At 42.3% G+C, this 21,735-nt stretch overlaps 10 protein-coding genes across 10 annotated transcripts; 5 read left to right on the forward strand and 5 right to left on the reverse strand.

Annotated features, from left to right (window-relative positions):
• Positions 1–461: 461 nt before the first annotated feature.
• Positions 462–1,384, reverse strand: SS1G_12924 (hypothetical protein; the record flags this gene model as incomplete). The annotated part of the gene is made up of 4 exons (XM_001586296.1): positions 462–605; positions 754–1,208; positions 1,277–1,295; positions 1,382–1,384. The coding sequence occupies 4 exons, from the start codon at positions 1,382–1,384 to the stop codon at positions 462–464; spliced, it is 621 nt and encodes a 206-aa protein (XP_001586346.1).
• Positions 1,385–2,020: 636 nt separating this feature from the next.
• SS1G_12925 (hypothetical protein) lies at positions 2,021–3,776 on the forward strand (the record flags this gene model as incomplete). Its single annotated transcript, XM_001586297.1, has 2 exons — positions 2,021–2,160; positions 2,252–3,776. 2 exons carry the CDS (start codon positions 2,021–2,023, stop codon positions 3,774–3,776), a joined length of 1,665 nt encoding a protein of 554 aa, XP_001586347.1.
• Positions 3,777–4,225: 449 nt separating this feature from the next.
• On the reverse strand, positions 4,226–4,799 carry SS1G_12926 (60S ribosomal protein L36; the record flags this gene model as incomplete). Its single annotated transcript, XM_001586298.1, has 4 exons — positions 4,226–4,306; positions 4,371–4,452; positions 4,530–4,630; positions 4,743–4,799. The coding sequence occupies 4 exons, from the start codon at positions 4,797–4,799 to the stop codon at positions 4,226–4,228; spliced, it is 321 nt and encodes a 106-aa protein (XP_001586348.1).
• A 670-nt stretch (positions 4,800–5,469) lies between these two features.
• Positions 5,470–6,465, forward strand: SS1G_12927 (predicted protein; the record flags this gene model as incomplete). The annotated part of the gene is made up of 3 exons (XM_001586299.1): positions 5,470–5,723; positions 5,798–5,892; positions 6,305–6,465. 3 exons carry the CDS (start codon positions 5,470–5,472, stop codon positions 6,463–6,465), a joined length of 510 nt encoding a protein of 169 aa, XP_001586349.1.
• Positions 6,466–7,493: 1,028 nt separating this feature from the next.
• Positions 7,494–8,829, forward strand: SS1G_12928 (hypothetical protein; the record flags this gene model as incomplete). The annotated part of the gene is made up of 3 exons (XM_001586300.1): positions 7,494–8,022; positions 8,169–8,542; positions 8,614–8,829. The coding sequence occupies 3 exons, from the start codon at positions 7,494–7,496 to the stop codon at positions 8,827–8,829; spliced, it is 1,119 nt and encodes a 372-aa protein (XP_001586350.1).
• A 3,455-nt stretch (positions 8,830–12,284) lies between these two features.
• Positions 12,285–14,265, forward strand: SS1G_12929 (predicted protein; the record flags this gene model as incomplete). Its single annotated transcript, XM_001586301.1, has 2 exons — positions 12,285–13,552; positions 13,638–14,265. The coding sequence occupies 2 exons, from the start codon at positions 12,285–12,287 to the stop codon at positions 14,263–14,265; spliced, it is 1,896 nt and encodes a 631-aa protein (XP_001586351.1).
• A 502-nt stretch (positions 14,266–14,767) lies between these two features.
• On the reverse strand, positions 14,768–15,655 carry SS1G_12930 (hypothetical protein; the record flags this gene model as incomplete). Its single annotated transcript, XM_001586302.1, has 1 exon — positions 14,768–15,655. One exon carries the CDS (start codon positions 15,653–15,655, stop codon positions 14,768–14,770), a length of 888 nt encoding a protein of 295 aa, XP_001586352.1.
• Positions 15,656–17,004: 1,349 nt separating this feature from the next.
• SS1G_12931 (hypothetical protein) lies at positions 17,005–17,920 on the reverse strand (the record flags this gene model as incomplete). Its single annotated transcript, XM_001586303.1, has 2 exons — positions 17,005–17,552; positions 17,668–17,920. 2 exons carry the CDS (start codon positions 17,918–17,920, stop codon positions 17,005–17,007), a joined length of 801 nt encoding a protein of 266 aa, XP_001586353.1.
• Positions 17,921–18,350: 430 nt separating this feature from the next.
• On the forward strand, positions 18,351–19,281 carry SS1G_12932 (hypothetical protein; the record flags this gene model as incomplete). The annotated part of the gene is made up of 2 exons (XM_001586304.1): positions 18,351–18,649; positions 18,960–19,281. 2 exons carry the CDS (start codon positions 18,351–18,353, stop codon positions 19,279–19,281), a joined length of 621 nt encoding a protein of 206 aa, XP_001586354.1.
• Positions 19,282–20,758: 1,477 nt separating this feature from the next.
• Positions 20,759–21,616, reverse strand: SS1G_12933 (predicted protein; the record flags this gene model as incomplete). The annotated part of the gene is made up of 1 exon (XM_001586305.1): positions 20,759–21,616. The coding sequence occupies one exon, from the start codon at positions 21,614–21,616 to the stop codon at positions 20,759–20,761; it is 858 nt and encodes a 285-aa protein (XP_001586355.1).
• Between the last annotated feature and the right edge of the window lie 119 nt (positions 21,617–21,735).

Below are 21,735 nucleotides of genomic sequence, written 5' to 3' on the forward strand. Positions count from 1 at the left end.
CGATACCACTGTCAAAAGACGGGTATCGGACTCGAGATTATATCAAGAACAAGAATACAAAAGTTTGGACGGATGACTTTTGTGCAGAAAATATAAAAATGCACATCTCACATTTGGATTTTGCAATGACCCGCTGCGCTGCTTTCGAATTTGGAAATGAAAGTGGAATGGCAAACGCAATACGTAAATGTGTCATTTATGCTCATTTTCTATCTCTCAAGCCCTTGATGCTTTGCCTTGCCTGCTTGCTAGATAGATCTAATACTACAAATCTCACCTGCTTGCTATTTGCATGCAAGTAAGCATCTTTCACTTATTCTTTCCTCTGAAAACCCTTGAGCATTGTATCATACCGTCGTATGTGTCGTTTCCTGTCAGGAATGCGATTTCATCCTCCCTCAAGGCTATGAGCACGACTTCGTCCTCCGTCAGTTTCATAACGAAGTCATCATCCATGCCGTTTAATCTTGTCTACCCTTCAATAACCTCTTTGTCACCTTGTCCTTTTCGATGATGTAAACGTGGGCACCCCAACCTGACAAAGCATCTCTGTCAACTGCGTTCAAGAGTGCTTGGGATATTGTCTCGAAGAGATCTTCTGGTCCCTAGTTTGTGGAGGTTGGTTGTTAGTTATGATTTGATATGATAGGTAGCTTTTGCCGTTCCATTCAGACACCTCCGTAAGGCCGCAAGAGAATCCCGCAAGAATTCCCTCAATCATCAAAAGCATAAGAAACCTTAAATCAAACTCACCAAATCTGGTTCCCACAACCCCTCACAAGTACCAAATAATTGATCACTCGCAGTTCCACTAACAATAAAATCCTTTGCAAAATCGATACAACCAATACTATCAAACCCGCAAATAAATGGCTTCCCCGTCTTCTGATCCAACCCCGCAATCACAGGACTAACGAAAAACGGACCAAAACGACGCTCATACAGCGAACTCGAAACTAAATTCGCCATGGTGGTGGGAGAAATATTGCGCTCTTCGCGGAGTCGATACATGTTTACTTTGTAGCGGAAGAGATCCGAGACGGTAGAGACGTCGGTTGCGAGACCGGTGAGACCGAGGTAGACGGAGGGACCGTAGGAGAATATCTTGGGGAAGTTGTTGGAGACGGTTAGGGCTTGAAGACCGAGTCGGAGATCGCAAGCTATGGCGACGCAGTCTTTGCCTACCATTGCTACGCAGGCACCGCCATCTGAAGGGGGATCTGGTTAGTATTTTGTTCGGAGAGCTGGAGGTTGGTAGAGGAAAGAGGGGATGTACTGATGGAGAATGGGGAGCTCTGGATGTTGATGTTAGCTGGTTGTTCGTGATATTGATAGCATATTTGAGATATATATAATGTTATATTTAACAAAGCAAGCTTACCATTGTGAATGAAGTGTGTGGATTGAGGGTATCAAGAATTGGGTATCGAGAAACAGTAGATTTGCTCTTATGTGAAAGGAGCTTCGCAGACGGATAACTTGGTGGTTGCGGTTGAAGTGGTCTGGGGTTGTGATATTGAGGTTGTGAGATATGAACAAGGTAGACACGGCTGGCGCGTCGACGTTGAGCTCTGAAGCTCGGACCTACAAGGCAACGATTATGAATGAGGTAGGCTAGATTACGGACCGCCTTATGGGATTGTGACGAGAGTTAAACTGATCATTGATCTTCACTTTGCACTTTGAACTTTGGTTTATAAGAGAGTTATTATTTCATTTTAAAGAAGTCAAGCAGAAGTAAACATCTACTTCTATTCCTATTTCTATTTGGATTGTTATTGAATTTCGAATTTCATATTTACTTACTTGGCTTCACTTCCGACTTTAAGCTTGACACCCCTCTTAACAGCCTTACAAATATCACGGAAATCCATAGAAGGTGCCAATATAAACACACTTTCCACTTTCGCATCTACTTGAACTGAGTACCGATTGATTTGTTTTTAAACTTCAAGCTTATCCTACAATCCATCACATCTTCTGGAACAATTACACCTTCTACAAGTTATTTAAAATTATCATGGCTTCCAACGTTGTTGTCATCGATAAGTCCTTCAACAGAGCAACCATAAAAGTTACCCCCGGGACTTATATGAGTGAGGTTGTCTCAGAAGCATGTAAGAAGCTTGGAAAGAGAACTACTAATTATGATCTTAAAAGGTAAATGAGCTCCCAAGATCTATTCCCCATCCGGCAAATAAGCTGCCAAAGCCTAGTTCTTCTTTCACCAGTTCTCTAACACTCACAATAGGAGTAACGACAAAACTATAGACCTTTCGCAAACATACCGTCAAACAGGTCTCAGCACCGGCGCAAAACTCACCTTAGTCGAAGCTTCCAGATCTCCCGCTCCAGTCTCCATTGCGTTGCAATTACCACAAGATCTCGCATCTGCAGTTCCAGGCGGCAGATTAAAAGATACATTTCCCAGTAATACAACACTATGGCTTATCCTCCGCAAATTCGAATCCAGCAACGCATCCGCAAATCTCAACTTTACGGGGAGAGGAGTAGCGCAGCTACAAAATAGCGCATCAGGGGCTGGTCGCATGGTATATGAGATGCCGGTACTCAATGTGATGGGAAGGGAAATGGCTACATTTGGAGATTTACAGAAGACACTTGCGAATTTAGGATTGAATAAGGGGACGGGATTACTCAGGCTTACGTTTAGGCAGACGGATCAACCGATTGAAGAGGCTATGAAGGATATTGGGGAGTATTTCAAGGAGGAGAACGTACCTGAACCTATTACAGAAACACCACAGCAACGTGAATCTGTGACAGACGGTATCGCAAATCTACCTTCTCCAGACCAGAAAAACGAAGATGTGGATATGGATTCTGATCCCTCAGACACAACTCCATATTCAACACCTACTCCCGCTGGCGCATCAACAAACACCACACCCTCAATTCCACCCACATCCTCCACCAACTACTCAGCTTCTCCCCCAATCCTAGGCCCCGATGGCCTCCCCTTAACCATCTTCTCCGCACCTAGCAACGACACTCCTCTCGCAGCCCTCACTCCCCACAACGAAGACGACTACATTCCCACCATTCGACACGCCAAACTCGTACAGTCGCGTCTCCAAAGCAGTTCCCAAAACACCAAACTCCTCTCCTACGACGAAGAACTCGCTCTCGAAACCGAAAGACTCGCTCGCTTATCCAAAATCAAAGAGATCCCCTTGAGGATTCGATTCCCGGATCAAATGGCTGTCAGTAAATCCATCAATAACGAACATCATGGGAAATGGCTCCACGACTATGTGCGCGGATTAATTATTCACGAAACTGAACCGTTTAAATTGATATATCAGGGCAACAAGGGAAGGGAAACTATACCAAATGACGATACAAAATTCCTCATCAAACATCTAGGAATTCAGGGTCCGACGGTTATCAATTTAGCGTGGGATGGCGGAGCGAATGTTGAGGGGTTGAAGGGGAAACCCGTGTTGAAGGATATTTATAGGGAAAAGGCTACGCAACAACCGGTTCCGATTGTGGAGAGCACGGAGGATGGAGGAGAGGAGAAAAAGGTCGAGGAGGTGAAGAAAGATGATGGGAATGGAGGGGGAGAAAAGAAGAAGAGGGGTTTGCAGAATCTTATTTATGAAGAATTTGAAGAAGAGGTAAAGGGTGAGGATGTAAATATGGCTAGGGGTATGAGTAGACATGAAGAGGGAAAGAATGATGAAAGGAAAGCTTGGGGATGCCTAATACATGTTCATGATGGTCAAGAGAGAATGGGAGGTGCACTGCGATGAGTGTGGGATATTAATGATGATTTATGATGGTACTATTGAATGGGCGTAGTGAGCTTCTTCTATCTTATATACCTCGATCGACAAACTGTCAGGAAAGGAAAGCATAGCATGAGGCGTTTTTGTTGCTCAATTGTCTACTAGTTCAAGATTCCCCAATTCCAAGAAAGAATTCACAAAACAGTTACACATCAAGGAACATGGAATGGTTGTTGAAGGTATTTTATTTTTGCCCCGAGATCCTCATAAATGCCATTGTTACTAGCAATTTCGGATCCCAATCCCCAGAATCACAGTAACATAAATTTTTCATTGTTACAGCTCCAGTTCCCGCATGATTGACCTGTTTAAATGTGGAGATCCATCATAAATCCATATATCGATCCATTTTACTTGGTATTGAAGAGACGATATAATTTTTTCTTCGTGGTGAAGGGTGTGATATTGGGTATTTAGTGACCAGCTCTGCGGGACTCGGCGATGACACCTTGGAGCTCGTCAACCTTGGCCTTGGCACGTCCGAAAGTACCGAGCTGTTATTGAGTTAGTATTTGTTTTGTGGGTGAATTGGAATGTGAGGGGGGGAGAAAAACATACCCTCTTCTTTGCGAGCTTACGGGCACGCTTATCCTTGCTGTTACGGAGCAATTCAATGACTCTGCGCTCGTATGGTGCGAGACTGTTGGATATAGAATTAGTCTTCATTTCTTTTTGATCAAAGGGAAAAAAAAATTGAAGAAAAAGTGAAAAACATACCCAGAAACCTCCTTGACAATGTCTCTAACAAACGCAGTGCGCTTGCTCAAGTGACCCTTGGTTCTGCTAACCTTGGGCTTGGAGACACGAGTCTCGGTTTTCTATATATTCATAAATCAGCCGGTCCATCTTCTAAATTTTTATTCCGAAAAGAAGATCCTCCAAGAGGTGAGACGGGCAGGTTGTGTTTTGTGAGGTTTTTCATGAACATACGTGTCCTTTGTTGAGACCGACGGCGAGGCCAGTACGGGGTTGCTTTTCGGCGGCCATTTTGGAATTGTTGGTGATGGCGAAGGAGTTGTCGTTGGTCGTTGTTGTTGTGTGCGCGAGGGAGAAAATCTAAGGTGGTGGTTTGGATTTGAAAAATTGTTGGAAGTGTGGTCACGTGTAAAGCTAGTGTGGTTAGGCGAGGATGAAATCTTGGCGTGGATGCGGAGTGCTAGTGTGTGCTAGGATGATTGAAAGGGCGGGCTTCATTTTGATTTCTCGAGCCCACCAGGAGTATTTCGTTTATAAGACTACCTAGTATCTTACTCAATTCGTACGATGATACTGGTACCTTTTTGGATGACGCAACCAAAATCTTCAATTATTACCAATTCTCAATCCTGGAAGATGAATTGACAAGTAATTTCAGTACATGTAAGTACCAGAAAGCTATGAGTTACATGCTATCGTGGCGCTTGTGTGTGTGCTGGTATGATTGAAGCGACAACTTTTATGGTAGTTCTGGCTGGTATCATTCTCCAAGGATTGAGAGATGTCGTCCTAATGGAATCCCTTAAAAAGATGATTCCGGGAGTGATTCGGTATTATTGAGATGATAGGGGATACATTCTGTTCTTGTTGTGGCTAAAACGGTTGTCTTACATAGTAGTCACTATTCAATCGCTCAGTATGGCTATTGGAACTAACTACACATCGCGATTGATCTACCACAATGGCTGAGCTCTTTCCTTTGAGCTTGATAGTATCGGCGCTTCAAGTGTGGCCCCATAACTTTCAGATCTCGTCTGCTCTGTATCTGCACCATTGCGTTTGTCACTCCGCGATCATCTCAATATACAATTTTTCATCATCCGAGCATGACAAGCACAAAGATGCATTGTCGTTACGAAGGGTAACTCTTTACGATAGCTGGCTGGTTCTCTGGTGGTTGCCCCTCGGTGCCACCAGAATGAGTTATGGACAGCAGTATGCCCCTTGGTAAACCAGTGGATTCTCTGATCATATAATCTATAAAGCCTGGAGTTTCTATGATCTGATAGACCAAACTATAAGGTTACCACACGCTCGTATGTTTCGCCAACGGCATGGAACGGCGGGAATATACCTTTCGGTGATGGCGGATGGGAATACTCTGGTATAGATGACAGCTATTAACTATGGGCAGAACATCTTTTGTAGTACTATATCAATACCGTACAAGGATAACATGGCTAATACAGGATATAAGTAATGTATGGAAGGTATACATCAAGTCGTCCGTTCAAACACATCAAGCTTATTAGAATAGATACTCATGGCTTCTAAATATATATAATAATATGATGATTGTAGTAATTTAAAGTCCCTGCAGTAGTATTACGATACTCATGGTATTTTATATCGTCTTTCAACCCCCATATGACGTGACCTATAGCAAGATGACTGGATTTCACTAAGAACTTGGGAGACTTTTGCTTACTAAAAGCTTTCAAAGCCATCGATCTAGAACGACCTAAATTTCTAACAATAATAATCATACTATCATCCAACGAGATAATGATCAAAAGTATACAAATCTAGAAACCTTGATGACTTCTGCTCACCTAATAATTCACATGTCCAGAAGGGTAAACTCAAATCTCGGACAGCATCCGCACAATCAAACATTTCCGCACTCGGAGCTGGGATCCCGTCAAAGTATCAGCCAATAGGAATCAAACGAGTTTAGCTGACCAATAACAACTACCAATATGAACCCTTTGGATTTTCACCAATCAAATCAATTTAGCCCTTATGTGAGGCTCAGCCTTACCAGAAAAAAAAAAAAAAAAAAAAAAAAAAAAAAAAAAAAAAATTCAATCTATGATGATATGATGATACATATTTGTAGCACAAGAAAAAAATAAAATTATCATCTGAATCAAACATAGCCAACTGTCTAACAAAACATTAACAATTGATTTTCTCAAGCAAAGCCCAAAAATATAACATAATTTGTCAAACCGAACAATCCAGAAGAGTCATGTCAACTGTTCTCTTAATGCTCTTTCGAATGCGTAACTTCTTATTGGTCAATGTAAATGATGATTGATAAGAGGGGAAATCAAGTGGGTCGTTATCGTCTTTTCTTGGTATGCCACGGGTTATGATTGCGAATATCCTTACGCTATTTACTGTGCTTCCTTCGAAATAGATTCGGAAATGAGAAGCCAGAGACGGAAATGGGAATAGGAGTGGGTTTTGCATTTCAATGCTAACTCAATGAGGAAGTTTGTTGCAGAATGACTAGAGTGACTATGGTTGAATCTGGTGGAGAGGTGGGCTTTTTGAGGGAGGAGGTCTGTGAGGATGTGAAGTGAAAGTGAAGTGAAGTAAAGTAAAGTAAAGTGGAAGCTAGCATTGGAGTGGTAGATTGGTCACTGCACTAAGGTTAAGGTTGTGGTAAAGTTGTTAATAAAATCTCACCACCTTCATCTTTTGAAATATCAACCTTGGGAATATTATCAACCATAGTGATACTCTGACAGAGATTTCCTCACTTCCGTCTTTATCCTCCTCTCCTGTAAGTTATTATTCTCTGCGATTTACTCTAATTGCCATCGAAATCTTTTGCTTTCTTTGCTTGTCTTAGTTCATACAATAATAGAGTGGGAGGAAAGGAATCCAAAAAGTTTACCTACTGACTTATCAATTTCAGCTATTGTCTCAATATTATACCACCCACCACATACAATAATCATACAATCCATATAAACGATGGCATCTACTACTCGAACCTTCGCTAGGGCAGGCGCTGCATTCAAGTCAACACCTTTCAGATCCGCCACTCGTACCAATGCATTCAGTGCTCCTCGTCAAGCATTCCGTCAACAATCCCGTCGTGGATATGCTTCTCAAGGACCTGCCAAATCTTCCTTCCCTCTCTCCGTTGGGGTTGCTGCTTTGGCCATTGCTGGAGGTGCTGGATACTACTTTGTATCTCAAGGAAATGGATCACTCTTGAGTGGTTCTGCTAAAGAAACTGCCGGTCTCATCACTCCTAAGTTTGAAGATTATCAAAAGGTTTATAATGAGATTGCCGCGAGATTGGAGGAGAAAGATGATTATGATGATGGTTCTTATGGACCTGTCTTAGTCAGATTAGCGTGGCATGCAAGTGGAACTTTCGATAAGGCAACTGGTACTGGTGGTAGCAATGGTGCGACTATGAGATTTGCCCCTGAGGGTGATCATGGTGCCAATGCTGGTTTGGTTGCTGCCAGAGACTTCTTGCAACCTGTTAAGGGTAAGTCAACCATCTTTTTTTCTATGGAAGAGGAAGTGTCGCTCCGCTGGCCCTTCGGGGACCACTGCCGTGGAGGCAGACTATTGAAGAGGCTATTTTTAACAAATGAAACAAATTGAGGAGTCTCCTTACTAATATTTCTATAGCAAAGTTCCCATGGATCTCCTACTCTGACCTCTGGATCCTGGCTGGTATTTGCGCTATCCAGGAAATGCAAGGTCCAACCATTCCTTTCCGACCAGGTAGACAAGATAAGGAAGCTGCAGCTTGCACACCTGATGGACGTCTCCCAGATGCTTCTCAAGGTAACAAACATTTGAGAGATATCTTTGGTCGTATGGGATTCAATGATCAAGAAATCGTTGCTTTGAGTGGTGCTCATGCTCTTGGTCGTTGCCACACTGATCGTAGTGGTTTTGAGGGTCCTTGGACTTTCTCCCCAACTGTTGTCACCAATGAGTACTACAAGCTTTTGTTGAATGAGAAGTGGAACTGGAAGAAGTGGAATGGTCCTAAGCAGGTATGAATATCTCCCCAATCTTTCCTTCCTGGACTTTAAAGAAAACAAACTAACATATTAAACTAAAATAGTACGAAGACAAGACTACCAAAACCCTTATGATGCTTCCAACTGACATGGCTCTCGTCTCGGATAAAACTTTCCGTTCATACGTCGAGAAATACGCTGCAGATGAATCTCTCTTCATGAAAGATTTCGCAAATGTTATCACCAAGCTCTTTGAACTCGGTGTTCCTTTCGCAGAGACCACAGAACAAGGTCCTATGAAATTCAAGCCTACTGCCTAGATACACCATTACATTACTAAACGAATCGAATTCGATATAGAGTTGGGGTTGGTAATAGATAAAGGATAGATAGGTAGATAGATTTTTGCTTGTTCTTTCGATAAGCGGGAGTTTGGTGGATTTAAATATTCTAGATGGATGCATGGATGAATAGACTTTCTACCCATTTGAAAGAAAGATCTTTGGACGTGGTTGGTGGAAAATGAGATGAAGATTAGATGAAGTCATATCATGTGCGATATGGAGTGGACTGGACTGGTATATCTGGCTTTGACTAGATTACGATTACCTTGATCAGATGCGATGTACAATTTACGATGGTGGAATGGATTTGTTACAGTAGCAAAGAAGAAAGAAAGAAAGAATATACCTCTCATCATATAGATGCTAGCTGACTGTTATCTCGATGTGTGTGTGTGTTGTATCCTGATGTTAATCAAAAGTCCTTGAGAAATGCATGAGGTGGAAGATAATGTCTCCGCTATTATATTATCCTTCTCCTTTCTCCTTCTCTCGTCTTCTCTTCCACACCTCTTCCATCATCAAAATCCAAAACCCTTTTATATCAAAAAGTATTAAAAGATTGGGTGGAAGAGGCCTCTATATTGACTATATTACTACGTCTGTAGGCATATTAATCTCCTCTTGGTATCCTCGGAGGGGACCAATATGCCTGCTTATGGTTCGTCTAATCTAGCCTGTTTAGGTAACCGTATTACTAATCACGACACGTGATTAGTACCGGTAACTTCTATTCCTTTTAACAAAAAGTATAAATATTTCTTATCCTCAAATTTAATCATCTCTATCTTGTATCTCTATCTCTATCATTATTTTTAATATAAAATAATCTTATAAAGTTAAACCCAACTCTTTAAAAAAAATTAAATGTTAGAAAATTCAAGATTAGTTATAATTATAATTTTTTTTTTATAAAATTAACTTTAGATCTTTCTGGGAGTGATCTCATAATTGAGTTATTATAATTGTTTATTTATGATGTGATGTTTGATATTTATATTTATATTCTAGAGGATTGAATGTAAATACTAACTATAAATTTATTATTAGATTGATATTTTGTTTTGGAAGATCTAGATATAAGATTAGTAAGATTATTATACTTGAGTTGGAGTAGGTACTTTGGGATATATTTTTTTTTATTAATGGTTAATAGTTGATAGTTGATAATTGATAGTTGATAATTGATAGTTGATAATTGATAGTTGATAATTGATAGTTGATAATTGATAGTTGATAATTGATAGTTGATACAGCATTGGAGTTAGAGCAGTCTGGGATATATTTTATTATTAGTGGTTCATAATTGATAGTTTATAGCGTTGAGCTTGAGGAATATATAGCTCGGGGTAGGTAATCATTTTTGAGCTGTTGTACTCAAGTATTTCAGCTGGTACTCTATCTGCAGATCGAGGATGTTTATTAGGGAATCATTTAGGAAGTGTAGGTGGGTACCTGAGTGTCTTTTTATGGATAATCAATGAAAATAGAGATACTATAGTTGTCAGTTGAGATGGGTTGATTTGACTTGATTTCGATCGGATTTTAGTGAGGTTTATTAGGTGATGGGGGATAGATGGTATATGTAGAAGCGAGACGAGAATACTGGATGGGATTGAAATTTATAGGAGGTTTTAGTTTTATGTCCCTCATTGAATTTGGGGAATAATCATCTGTGGTTTGGTTGATATTTCAATGCTTTGCGAGGTTGGAGTTGAGGGAGATGGAGGAGATGGGAGTGAAGCAGTATTGGATGGGTTGGATGGATGTAAGATTTACAAGGTGGTTGTATAGATTCAAGCTATAGTATAGGACAAGGAGAGCTGAGGGAAAGATAGAATGGGAAAAGGGTTTAAAGGGAATGCTGGTGATAGCGTTGTAGATCAATTGTCAACTGAGATAGTACTGTCAAATTATATCCGTCAACACATCCTGTGATGAAACGTGGATCAAGATTGCGGCTCATATATTAGCTTTTTACCATCGAAAATATTCATTCTTCTTAGGATTGATATTTTTAGCAACGTTTGTCATGAATATTTCCCAAAAATACATCCTCAAAAATTCGATTATATGAATTGACATCAATCTACTTTCAGAATTTACGTTTACTTGAAAGTCAAAGAGAAACTGTCAGCTAAAATCGACAACCTCAGCTAAACAGTATTTGTGATAATTAATTATAGAAGTGGACTAGTCAACAGACTTTCCCAAAGATAACTAGATACACTACCATAATATCCAGGAAGATATAATTGAAATGTGGAATAGTGAAGTGAACATAAGGAAGTAAGTATGAATATAAACGTTCAAATTTCAAGTCTTGTAAATGAAGAAGCGAGATTCGCCAGAGGGTTAATTTGCCATGTGGGTGGGTATTTTGTAGGTGCATTACTTTTTGCTCCCTTCAATTGTTGCATTTCATCTTGAATTATTTCCTGAGATCGTGTAGTTTGATAGTTCTTGAAACAAATATCGTTGCATTCATAAAAATGGACCGAGTTGTGTTCGCGGCTAATGAGTGATTGCCATTGAGAACATTATGCAGCAACAGGGACAAGACAACTAGATACTGTCAAAATGTATTACAATTGCCTATAATAATGTTCCAATTCCAGTGCTTCAAAGGATAATAAATCAAGTCATTAACATATTGTTCTACTTCCATGGTATTGATGTTGGTGCGGTCAGATCCGCGGACTGGTCGCGGCCATGCCAACAACTCGAATTGTGGCTTCTAGCGCCATTGGGGCTGATATGGGGTCTAGCGACCTATATCTAACCACAAGGAATCATCCGCGGCTTTTAAAAGCAAGTTACATAATTTCTCTTGCAAAATTATATCGACTCCAACAATCGATCTCAACATAGCGGCTAGGCGAGTGTAGGTACACATTCGCGCAAGCTTGACCTCATTTTAATCAAGTAAATGTATAGCTTCCAAAGGAATCCGCTTCACATCCAATATATTATCAAGGATGAAACTTAGGCCAGGCCATAACATGTTCTTTCAACAAAGGCCGTCTTTTTGAGCACGAGGAGCCAATTGGATATACTCAATCAACGTCCAACGTAAAGATGAATGATATCCGGGTCACTAACTTTTGCCTAACGACATGTTTACGGAAATAGATTACCAACCACGCCATCTCAAAGCATTTGACATCAAAATTCATTTCAATGTAGTACTTCAGTTGGATATGATGGGTGTGATAAGTTGGCCAGCATAATGACTATGAGTATAAATGTACTGGTATATCTGATACGAGAATATCATTCCAAATTCCAAATAACCATCATAATACAGTGAACACAGTTCAAAGCACCATAGCAACCAGCCAAACATCAGCAATCTACTGCATCTTTCTTCTATTGCTCTTACGACATAATATCCTTGATAAAAAAAATCTTCTTTCACAGCGTAAATAATCAGAATGGACCTTCGAAAAAAGGCTGTGAAGATCGATAAGATCCCCATAAGAGTTATGGATAAGGAAGAGAAATCTAAAAAGAATGAAGACAGGAAGCTCAATGATTATTCGTTTGTCAGAAGGAAGAACGGGCAAGTGATGATTGTGAAGGGGTTGCGGAGACGGGAAGAATATCTTCGTATGAAGGACAGAATGAAGGAAGTAAAAGACGCAGAGGAAAAGAAATTACTGGCAATCAAGCTGGACGAACTCGAACGGCGTGAGGAAGAGGAGCAGGATAAAGAACTGAAAGAAGATATGCCCAAACTACTCGAGATCGATGAGAAAGATAGGCGGCAGAGGGAGAGGGATTTAAAGGAAAATCCTTACGAGTACGCCGAAAGTGTAGACACTTTAGACTCGGATGGCGCCAGGTACCCGGCAAAACTCAGGATAGGTGGCAGTAGAAAAAAGCCGAGAGATGGATCCATTGATTCAAAGGATAGAAGAAGACAAGACGATGACAAAAGCACCGATTCAAGAGGTTCTAGAGACAAACGCCGTGATGAAGATAATCAAACTGTTGATTCAAGAAGGAGTGTTGCTCGAACCACCGATTCAAGAAGGAGTGCTGTTGAAACTGTCGATTCAAGAAGGAGTGCTGCTGAAACTGTCGATTCAAAAAGGAGCGCTCGAACTGTTGATTTAAAGAGCAAAAGGACAGAGGAAGATAGTAAAACCACTGATTCAAGAAGGAGTGGTACTCGAACCGCTGATTCAAAAGGCGAAAGAGACGGTGGTGATGGCCGAAGTACTAGGGAAGGTGATGGCCGAAGCACTAGAGAGAGTGATCGCCGAAGTAAACGGGATGGCGATGACGACGTTAGAACCGCTGATTCAAGAAGGAGTGCTGCTCGAACTGCTGATTCAAAAGGCGAAAGAGACGGTGGTGATGGCCGAAGCACTAGAGAAAGTGATCGCCGAAGTAAACGGGATGGCGATGACGACGTTAAAACCGCTGATTCAAGAAGGAGTGCTGCTCGAACTGCTGATTCAAAAGGCGAAAGAGATGGTGGTGAAAGGCGAAGCACTAAGGAGGGCGATCGCCAAAGTAGACGCGATGACGACGTTAAAACCGTTGATTCAAGAGCTCCCCGTAAATTTGGTACCACTGCTCGTGCAAGATCACCAGAAGGGTCGGAACACACAGTCACTCCAGGAGACAGACAGCGTGACGGCAGAAGCAGAGTTCCAGACGGCAGTTCTATCGTGACGGACGATAATTCAGTAGCGTGAGTAATTTCCGTTCCTTCCGCTTGATGTTTGGCATGAAATAGATCGCTTTAGATTTAAAGGAAAAACTAATGAATATCATAGGTCCGAATGGAGAACCAAAAAACTCAGGGAGTACGAGAAAGATGCGAAGAAGCTGCGAGATTCTATTAAGCACAGACATGATGGCTATGCCGACTACGTTGCTGTTGATCCATCAGTTATTGGATCCACATCATCGCGGGGACCGTCTCCAAAGGAGCTAATACCAACAGCGCATCAAAGTACCCGCGAGTCAAATAAACGAGAAGATCAACGTGATAGCAAGAGTAGTCGACGTGAGGAAGATCGAGACCGACATGGCAGCGAGCGTCGCCGGGATCGTGATCCAGGAGAGAGCCGACGTGAGGAGGGTCGTGGTAATTCAAGCCAGTCCGTTGCTGGTTCCGACAGAAGTTATAAGACTGCCCGAGTCAGCTCCGCCCAAGCTCCATCAGAGCATCAAAGTAGCCGCGGGCCAAGTAGAGATACACGTGATCACAAGAGTAGCCGACGTGAGGAAGATCGTGGTGATAAGAAAGACCGACGTGACAAAGACCGACGCGATGAAGACCGACATGGCAGCGAGCGTCGCCGCGATCGTGATCTAGGAGAGAGCCGACGTGGTGAAAGGAGCGATGATCGTCGCCGCGACAGATCGGTTGACGAAACCCCTTCGAGACGCCGTAATTGATGGTAGAACATAATAACCAAAACAGCCGGTGCCAATACCGGGAGCACACGGATCAAGGGAATGAGGTATGATAGAGAGGAAAAGTATAAGAGTAAATGCCCTGATGCATTTCAGTTGTTTGACGAGATGTGAAGAAATTGTTTGGGCTGTATTGGGATTTTAAAGAAAACAGAAGTACGAAAAATAGACAGTATATGGCGTTTGGAAATTTGTTATGAAGTCTCGGAGTCTGGGAGTTGTTATTAGAAATAGAGAATTGTTCTGTCTACATTTGTTCTTTCTTGACTATGTGCAATGGCTTAATGCATATTGTGCTACGTAGTATGTATTGGACAAGAATCAAAGAACAAGTAGAAAAAAGTAATTGATCAAGAACCGCACGAAGATTAACGATTGCTGAATCGTCGTTATGTTAAGATGTATAATTATATTAAGATTAATTTATACTGTGGTAATCTATCCATAGACAGTTTCCAACTCTAATAGCCACTCATCGGGTATTTTAACAGCTCAAGTCATACTTAAGGTTACCATTTCCATCAACAACACCGAATGCTGGGATGGCGTTGAAGTCCTGAAGACTATACCAGAAAGTGTTAACTTCGTTAACCGCCGAACAAGCAACCTGTTTCCAATATGTCTGAGCATTTTCAACAGAAGCAACAGCTACGTTCTCCGTAGCACCCGCAGTAGGCCATCCGGTCTCAGTAACCCAAACCGGAGCATTGCTTCCGACATTCTGAACAGCTCCGCGGACTGCGTTTACTGATTGCCAGAATAAATCATCTGCGACACCAATGTCGTTTTCCTCCGTGTTTTGGAAGTATGGGTAGCCGTCCAAGCCGATGAAGTCACATGCCTTGATAACATCCACGTTCGCTCCGTTGGTCCACATTGTCCATGTATCCACATGTCCAACTTGTACTCCAGTCGTAGTATATCCGGGCACAGTGCTCAACATTCCTCTAACATCATATATCTGTTGCGACAATGTAAAAGCGTCAGTATCTCCTCGGTACAAGTCCTCGGAGCCGACTGATACAGCGACCATCCAGTCGAAACCATAGGTACGGGTAGCTGCCAAGAGAGCTTGCTTTTCGGCATCATAGTGACCAGCATCTTCAGTCCAAACTCCGACAAGGACTTTTCCGCCGGTGGCAATAGCAGCAGGGACGACGTTGGCGATGGTATTGCAGTCGGAGGATGCGTAGACACGCAAGCTGTTGAAACCGCCGGGGAAGGATTGGATCATGCGGAAATCATTTTCCCAATCGGCTTGGGTCTTGCAAGCACCGTTTCCAAGGGTAGCTTGGGAGTTGAAACCTTTCCAGTATGCGTTTGCGCCAGTAAGGGTGCTCGCGAGTGCGAGTGCAATGGAAGTAGTCTTCATATTGGAGGTAGGAATAGAGAAGATAATAAAGTAACGATTGTATAGAGTGCAAATGAAGAACTCTGAGTAGGTATGTGAAGTAGATTATATAGTATATATCAAAAACATGGAAAGAACTGACGAGGGAAACATCAGATACTTATCCGATTGCCAAGAACAACCCAACGACTACCAGCCATGCACACTTGCTTACATGAGGTACCTATTTCTCGTATTTCGATGTCGTGTACACATCAGACAGGGTTACCGGTCCCTTCGTATTCAACGTCATTTGTTGTTGTGTCTGTGAGTGGCATGAAAGAATCTTTCTAGAAGATCGTCAATTTATGCCTGTACACCCACTTGGCGTTACTATATATAGCGTGAGCAGCCAATTAGACAATTTGACAGCGGAGATAATAGTGGGGTGATCGTCAAGGTTAATGTTAAGACTTGGAAAGGCAGATTGAATTGTTCAGATGAAGAGTTTATGCTTAATTTCTGTTGTGTAAATAGGAGACAGAAGTTGGACGATGCAGAGTCGCTGGTGGGGATAAGTGGTGCTACTACTACGTGCTAGGAAAGGAGAAGGGGAGCTCCGAGAGAATACTATATGAGAAAATCACGGGTTTTCCGGTACGACTGGGCTGTGTAATGTTGGCAATGCCGACGTCTCCGAGATGTGGTGATGACTGTTGTATTGTTTACTCCTTAAAACTTAGGGAGAATGAAGCGAGCTAGTATACTGAAGTGGATGTTAATGTACAGAAAATGCAGCGTCTTGTTTTGAGTACATGGACTAACATGGAACTAATGACCGTGGAGTTATGTTTTGGTTAGACGGAACCAAATTCGGGTACTTCGAAAGGGGTTTCTCGGGAATGAGCCTTACCTTTCGTTCCAGATTCAAAATTGATTTTCTGGTTGAACTATTGTTGTGCTGAATTGGCTGGTCTATGCTTCCTGTGGTATCTCTATCTTTGGTATAATCCTTAGAGTTTAAAGGAGAAACTTTGTCCCATCTAAATAAAGAGGAAAAGGGGGTCTGGAACACAACGATCCGCTGATTCTGAACCCAGTTTACCGAAAGTAGATGTCTCTGATCTCGACATATAGCCCTCGAACATTAGATTCCGAACTATTGCACAGCCTAATCCGATGGTCTCCAACACAACGGCACATTGACACGTGATTCAGAAGGTTGGAAGAAATTCTAGAGCGAGATGTCGACTTGGTGATTTTGACCTCCAATTTTACAAGGGAGAAGATATCAGACCCCAAGACCAATGCAAGACACCGTCATCCCATATGATACATAGACATTCATTCATCTCCCTTATTTCTTTCCCTTTCCCATTCACACCTATTACTCACCTCCTTATCATGAATGATGTCCAACCACCAGATTTCGGCTTTTCCTCCTCCGCTTCAGTCCCTATCCTATCCAGGGGGCCACCTCTTCTTTGTCTTTCCTTCTCCGCCTCAAAAACGGACTTCGCTTTATCTTGTATTGCCATTTTCTTCCCTTCAATCGCCCTTAAAACATCGCTCTCCCTCTCACCAAGGCTATCATCCTCTTCACTCAGTGCCTCATATCCCAATCTTCTCTCACTAGTGCCCACATTATCTCCTCCCTCCTCCTTCTTTAAGCCTGAAAATAGCCATTCCTTGCTCTTCTTCCATGGCCCTGACTTCTTTTTGGCTTCTTCGGCGATTTTCACCCTTTCTTCCCGTTCCTTTTCTCTATCCAAAAACTCTAGCTGTGATTCTGTTGCAGTGCCAAATGCTGCGGCCTTTTGTGCGCTCTCAAGAGCCATGGCATATTGAAATTTCTGTTCGGCGTAGAACTCAGCGCGTTTTTTGCGATTATATATCATCATATCTCCCAATGCATAAACTGTGACGCCACCGGCAATAACTACAAACATCAGAATTAGCAAATGTGCTGCTCTCAAGCTACGAGATCCTCGAGAGTAAGATTTCGAGTATCGGAGTGTGGATTGGAATGAGAAGCGGGTGCGGGGAAACCATACAAGTAAGTCCGATCAAACTAAAAGCTGTAAACCTATGCGCCTTATCCGCCCACACTCTTCCCCTCATAATCAACTTGTCAAAGGTCGAAATTTGTGCATCTCTAGCTTTATCTGCCGCAGCTCTTAACCTCTTGACTCTTTGTTGTGGTGTTTCTCCCGGTGGACCTGGATTTCTCGATACGGGCTTTGGTTTTGTAGCAGCGTGTGGAGTGGTCGATGTAAATCTCGTTGCATCTGTTGCTGAGCGCGCCATCTTTGAGATATGAAGTAGAGGAAGTCGGAATCAAAAGGGATCGTATTCTGGTGGTTTCGTAGTATTCAATTTACGGTTTTGAGAAAACTTCCAATATAGAATGATTTTTTTTCGAGATGTCATTGACCAGTGGAATTTCTTAGCGGCGGGTCATTCCGCATCCCTGCAATATTGTAAAGGCAAACAGGAAGACTTACCACGATAAGATAATGAGAGCTCTTTGTAACATTTATAACATTTTATATCGGACCAATTCATTCATTTCCTCGAAATTTTGGTTAACTAAAGGAGCTCGACTTCACGGTTAGAGCTTGGATAATTGCAAACAAGTGTGGTGATAGACAAGTCGCGTCGTTTGCGAGCTTCATCGTTTCCTTCCACCTTGCTTTCAAGGGACAACAAACAAATATCACTTCATCAGGACGCTGAGATGTCTTCCGATAACCAAACCCCAGATCTAGCATCTGTGATGAAGATCTTAGCAGGTCTAACACAAGCTAGAGATCAACAACAAGCCAGGGGCCAACAGCAAACTCAACCTTCTACACAAATAGCTTCAGCCCAAATACCAGAGATCAAGTCACATGGTTTAGCAACCCAACATCAACAACAACAACAATGGCCTCCATATGTAACCCCTCCAGTGGTGTATCCTGGCCAGTCTCAAGTTGTCAATAACTCAAAGGTCGTTGATCCAGCTACTATCATTGACTGGAGCGCCGGCTTACGGTGTGTTATGAGGACGGTGGCTAAACACGATCATGTACTCCAAGAGATTCGGAAGGTTGGTCACATAGGTTCTTTACAGCTTAGATCGTTCTACAATAACTAGTTGTAGGGGTATTTTACATGAGCTTACACATACGTAGATGATCAAGGTGCAACATGAGCACGAAGAGCAATGGTGGAAATCAAGGGAAGCTCTTATAGAAAAGCAATGCGCTAGAAAAGAAGGGCAAAGAAAATTAGAAGAAGTGCTGTGAGTCGCCTTACTGCCTTGGTTGAGTTCGACTAGTGCAATTGATTGACATTGATACAGGAAAGCAGTAGGTGGAGCCACATCAAGCGGAGCATCTAACACTAGCCCTGAGGAGTTGGCACAAGAGCTAGAAACATTCGATATGAAAGTTTACAGAGCCCAGACCCAAATGGTTAGGGAGATGAACGGAAAATTGAGGAATTTAGGAGTGCCATTCTTTGGGACGAAGAGTGAGTTGGTTAGAATTACCGGAAAAGCTATTGCAACGAATGGAACGGGAACCAACGCAACGGAGGGGGAGAAGGCCATGATTGATGAGGATGAATTGGTGGAGCTACAAAGAAGGATGCTTAATATCTTGGAAGATCTCTGTAATGATTGAGACAAGGCAACAGCAAATCATATATGCATGTTTCGAGAGAAGGATTTCTTTTGTTGCATATCGTCAGGAAGAACTCCTTCCATGAAATTTGACCAAATGGAGGAATCAAGGGATATCAAGCAAGGCAGGAGGGATTATTTTGCGACCCCGAGTCATATCAGCATCAATGCCAAGGTCGGAAGTATTATTTCATGCAGATATTCACCGTGACGGAAGGCTGCTACGAAGAAACTGTACCTGTCGTATGGAACCATATTGATCATTTAGGGAATATCTCTTCTACTCCGAGTACTACTGAAAATTATTGCATTTCACATTCCCATTACGCCCCAGCACTTGAAATTCGGAGCCATAACTTCCAATCTTCCGAGCTAAAAGAATAAATTTCATTGGCGGAAATCTGAATTTTCAATCAAACACGATTGTTTGGCTGGAAGAAGACGTTCCGCGTTACTTTTTCCGGATGCAGATGAGGCTTGCTGCAGCTGCGTGATGTCCCGCTTCAAAGTCTGGAACCGAGGGCATTTGAAGCCGGGATGTTTCGGTATTCCCCTGTTAGTTTTTTTGTTTGTTTTTTTTACTTTGTTGAGACAGCGTTCAAGAATATACTTTCATGATACGTATCAAGAAACTCGTATATTGTTCTCGCCAGACTATTCATAGACACCTGCTAGTGTTTTGGTGTTTTGGTATCAATCTAAGTCGTCTATCCATTGAACTTTTGAGAGATGATGAGCTATTCGAGATCGTATGAAAGACAATACATTCTGCGGCAAAATACTATAGATCTTGAGAGATAGCCAGTTTTGTGATCTATTTCTTGATGAAAAGTGTACTTGAGCCAGATGCTTTACATATTGCATAGGAATTTATGTAAATAAGTTAGTGTCCAATCGGATCACAACACGGAGCAAGAAACTGACACATGTCGCACCTTTTTCAATTATTTTGGAATTACTGTGCACAGTATACAATCTACAATTCAAAAGTCCAATCTTCACGAATTCATCATCATGAAAATTCACGAGTCTCAGTATGAGGCACTACAATCATAAGAGCAAGATCGTGGAAATGAGTTCATTCAATAAAACTATCTATCTACTACTTAAAATCGAAGTTTCTCAAACTACTCCTCCGCCATGCCATGTTTTGGCAGTAATATTTCCTTCCATAGTCATGCCCGGACCAGTATCCCATGCTTCCCGAAGAAAGCTACCCGCCACCTAAATCTTTAAAAAATATTAATCAATTCCTTTTCTATCACATGTTCCAGTGCTGTTATTTCTCTAATCCAGTAATATCCATCCAAAAGAATCCCCATCCCATTCCCAATCATATCCCGTAACGCCATCAATACCATCATATCCTTCCATGCAGTCCCCAATGCGCAGAATCCGAGAAGTTTTGCAAATTGAGCGTTACATGTCGAGAAGATCCTTCAACAGTTGATAAGAAATCTTAGTTGTGAAGAAGACCTTTAGTTGTCAAGGACTCCTTCCCATGCCTGATCATGGTTCTTTCCAGGCCAGATGATATCATCAACATTGTCATACCGATCGATGATGGTGTATCCCTTTCGCATATCATAAGGCCATGGAAATAGTTCTCCAGTAGTGATGTTTTCCATGTCGGGTGATTGTTCTTGTGCGCCCCGAATGTATTCATCCCTATAGTCGTCTCGCCAGGTCTTTCGAACCTTTTTGTCATCAACGGTTTTCCACACTCCTTCGATGGAAGCATCTGGTAAAGTAGATGTCGTGGCAGCAGGCTTGAAGATGACTAGTGTCTCGACGTTAGGCTTTAAAGATTTGCCACATGCGATCATTTTGGTGGGAGCAGGATCGGGCAAAATTGCCGTCTCGGCAAGTACTTCGATTGCAGAGTCCTTAAAGGAAGTGCCCGTATAGTGGCTGTCTGGCTTAGATGACTGGAGAATTGTCATTGTGAGCCTAGTACCAAATTCACCTCTAGACTTTAGGTCATTAGCCATGTCGTTGATTCTTTGAGTAAGGAGCGTGGAGGCCTCAGCCGAAGTCGTTTGGTCGGTTTCATGGAAAACAGATGTAGGGGTGAAATAGAATAGTTCCTTGCACGGGAAACTAGATACCATGAATCGTTTGATGTCTTCACAGCCATTGTACTTGGTTCCCCATGATGGCACCACTGTCAGTCTGTCCAGTTGCAAGCCTTCCAAAACCTGTAGCCCGCGCCATTGATGTTCATCATTGATGCTGTCCGGTGGACTAGGCTCATCACCCATCATACGAATACGGACATTGCGAATTTGTTTGAGGCTAACCATCGGCAGCTGAGAGAACTTATCCATAAGCGTCATTGTGTCCTCGAAATCGAACAAGACCCGTTTGAGCCAAAGCTCACCAGCCTCTACGTAGAGTTGCTGACATACGCGAAGAATTGCGAGCGCACTGCGTGATGGTATGACCTTGCGGTATT

The sequence above is a fragment of the Sclerotinia sclerotiorum genome, genomic scaffold (assembly GCF_000146945.2).
Source record: "Sclerotinia sclerotiorum 1980 UF-70 scaffold_22 genomic scaffold, whole genome shotgun sequence".
Classification (NCBI taxonomy): Eukaryota; Fungi; Ascomycota; class Leotiomycetes; order Helotiales; family Sclerotiniaceae; genus Sclerotinia; species Sclerotinia sclerotiorum.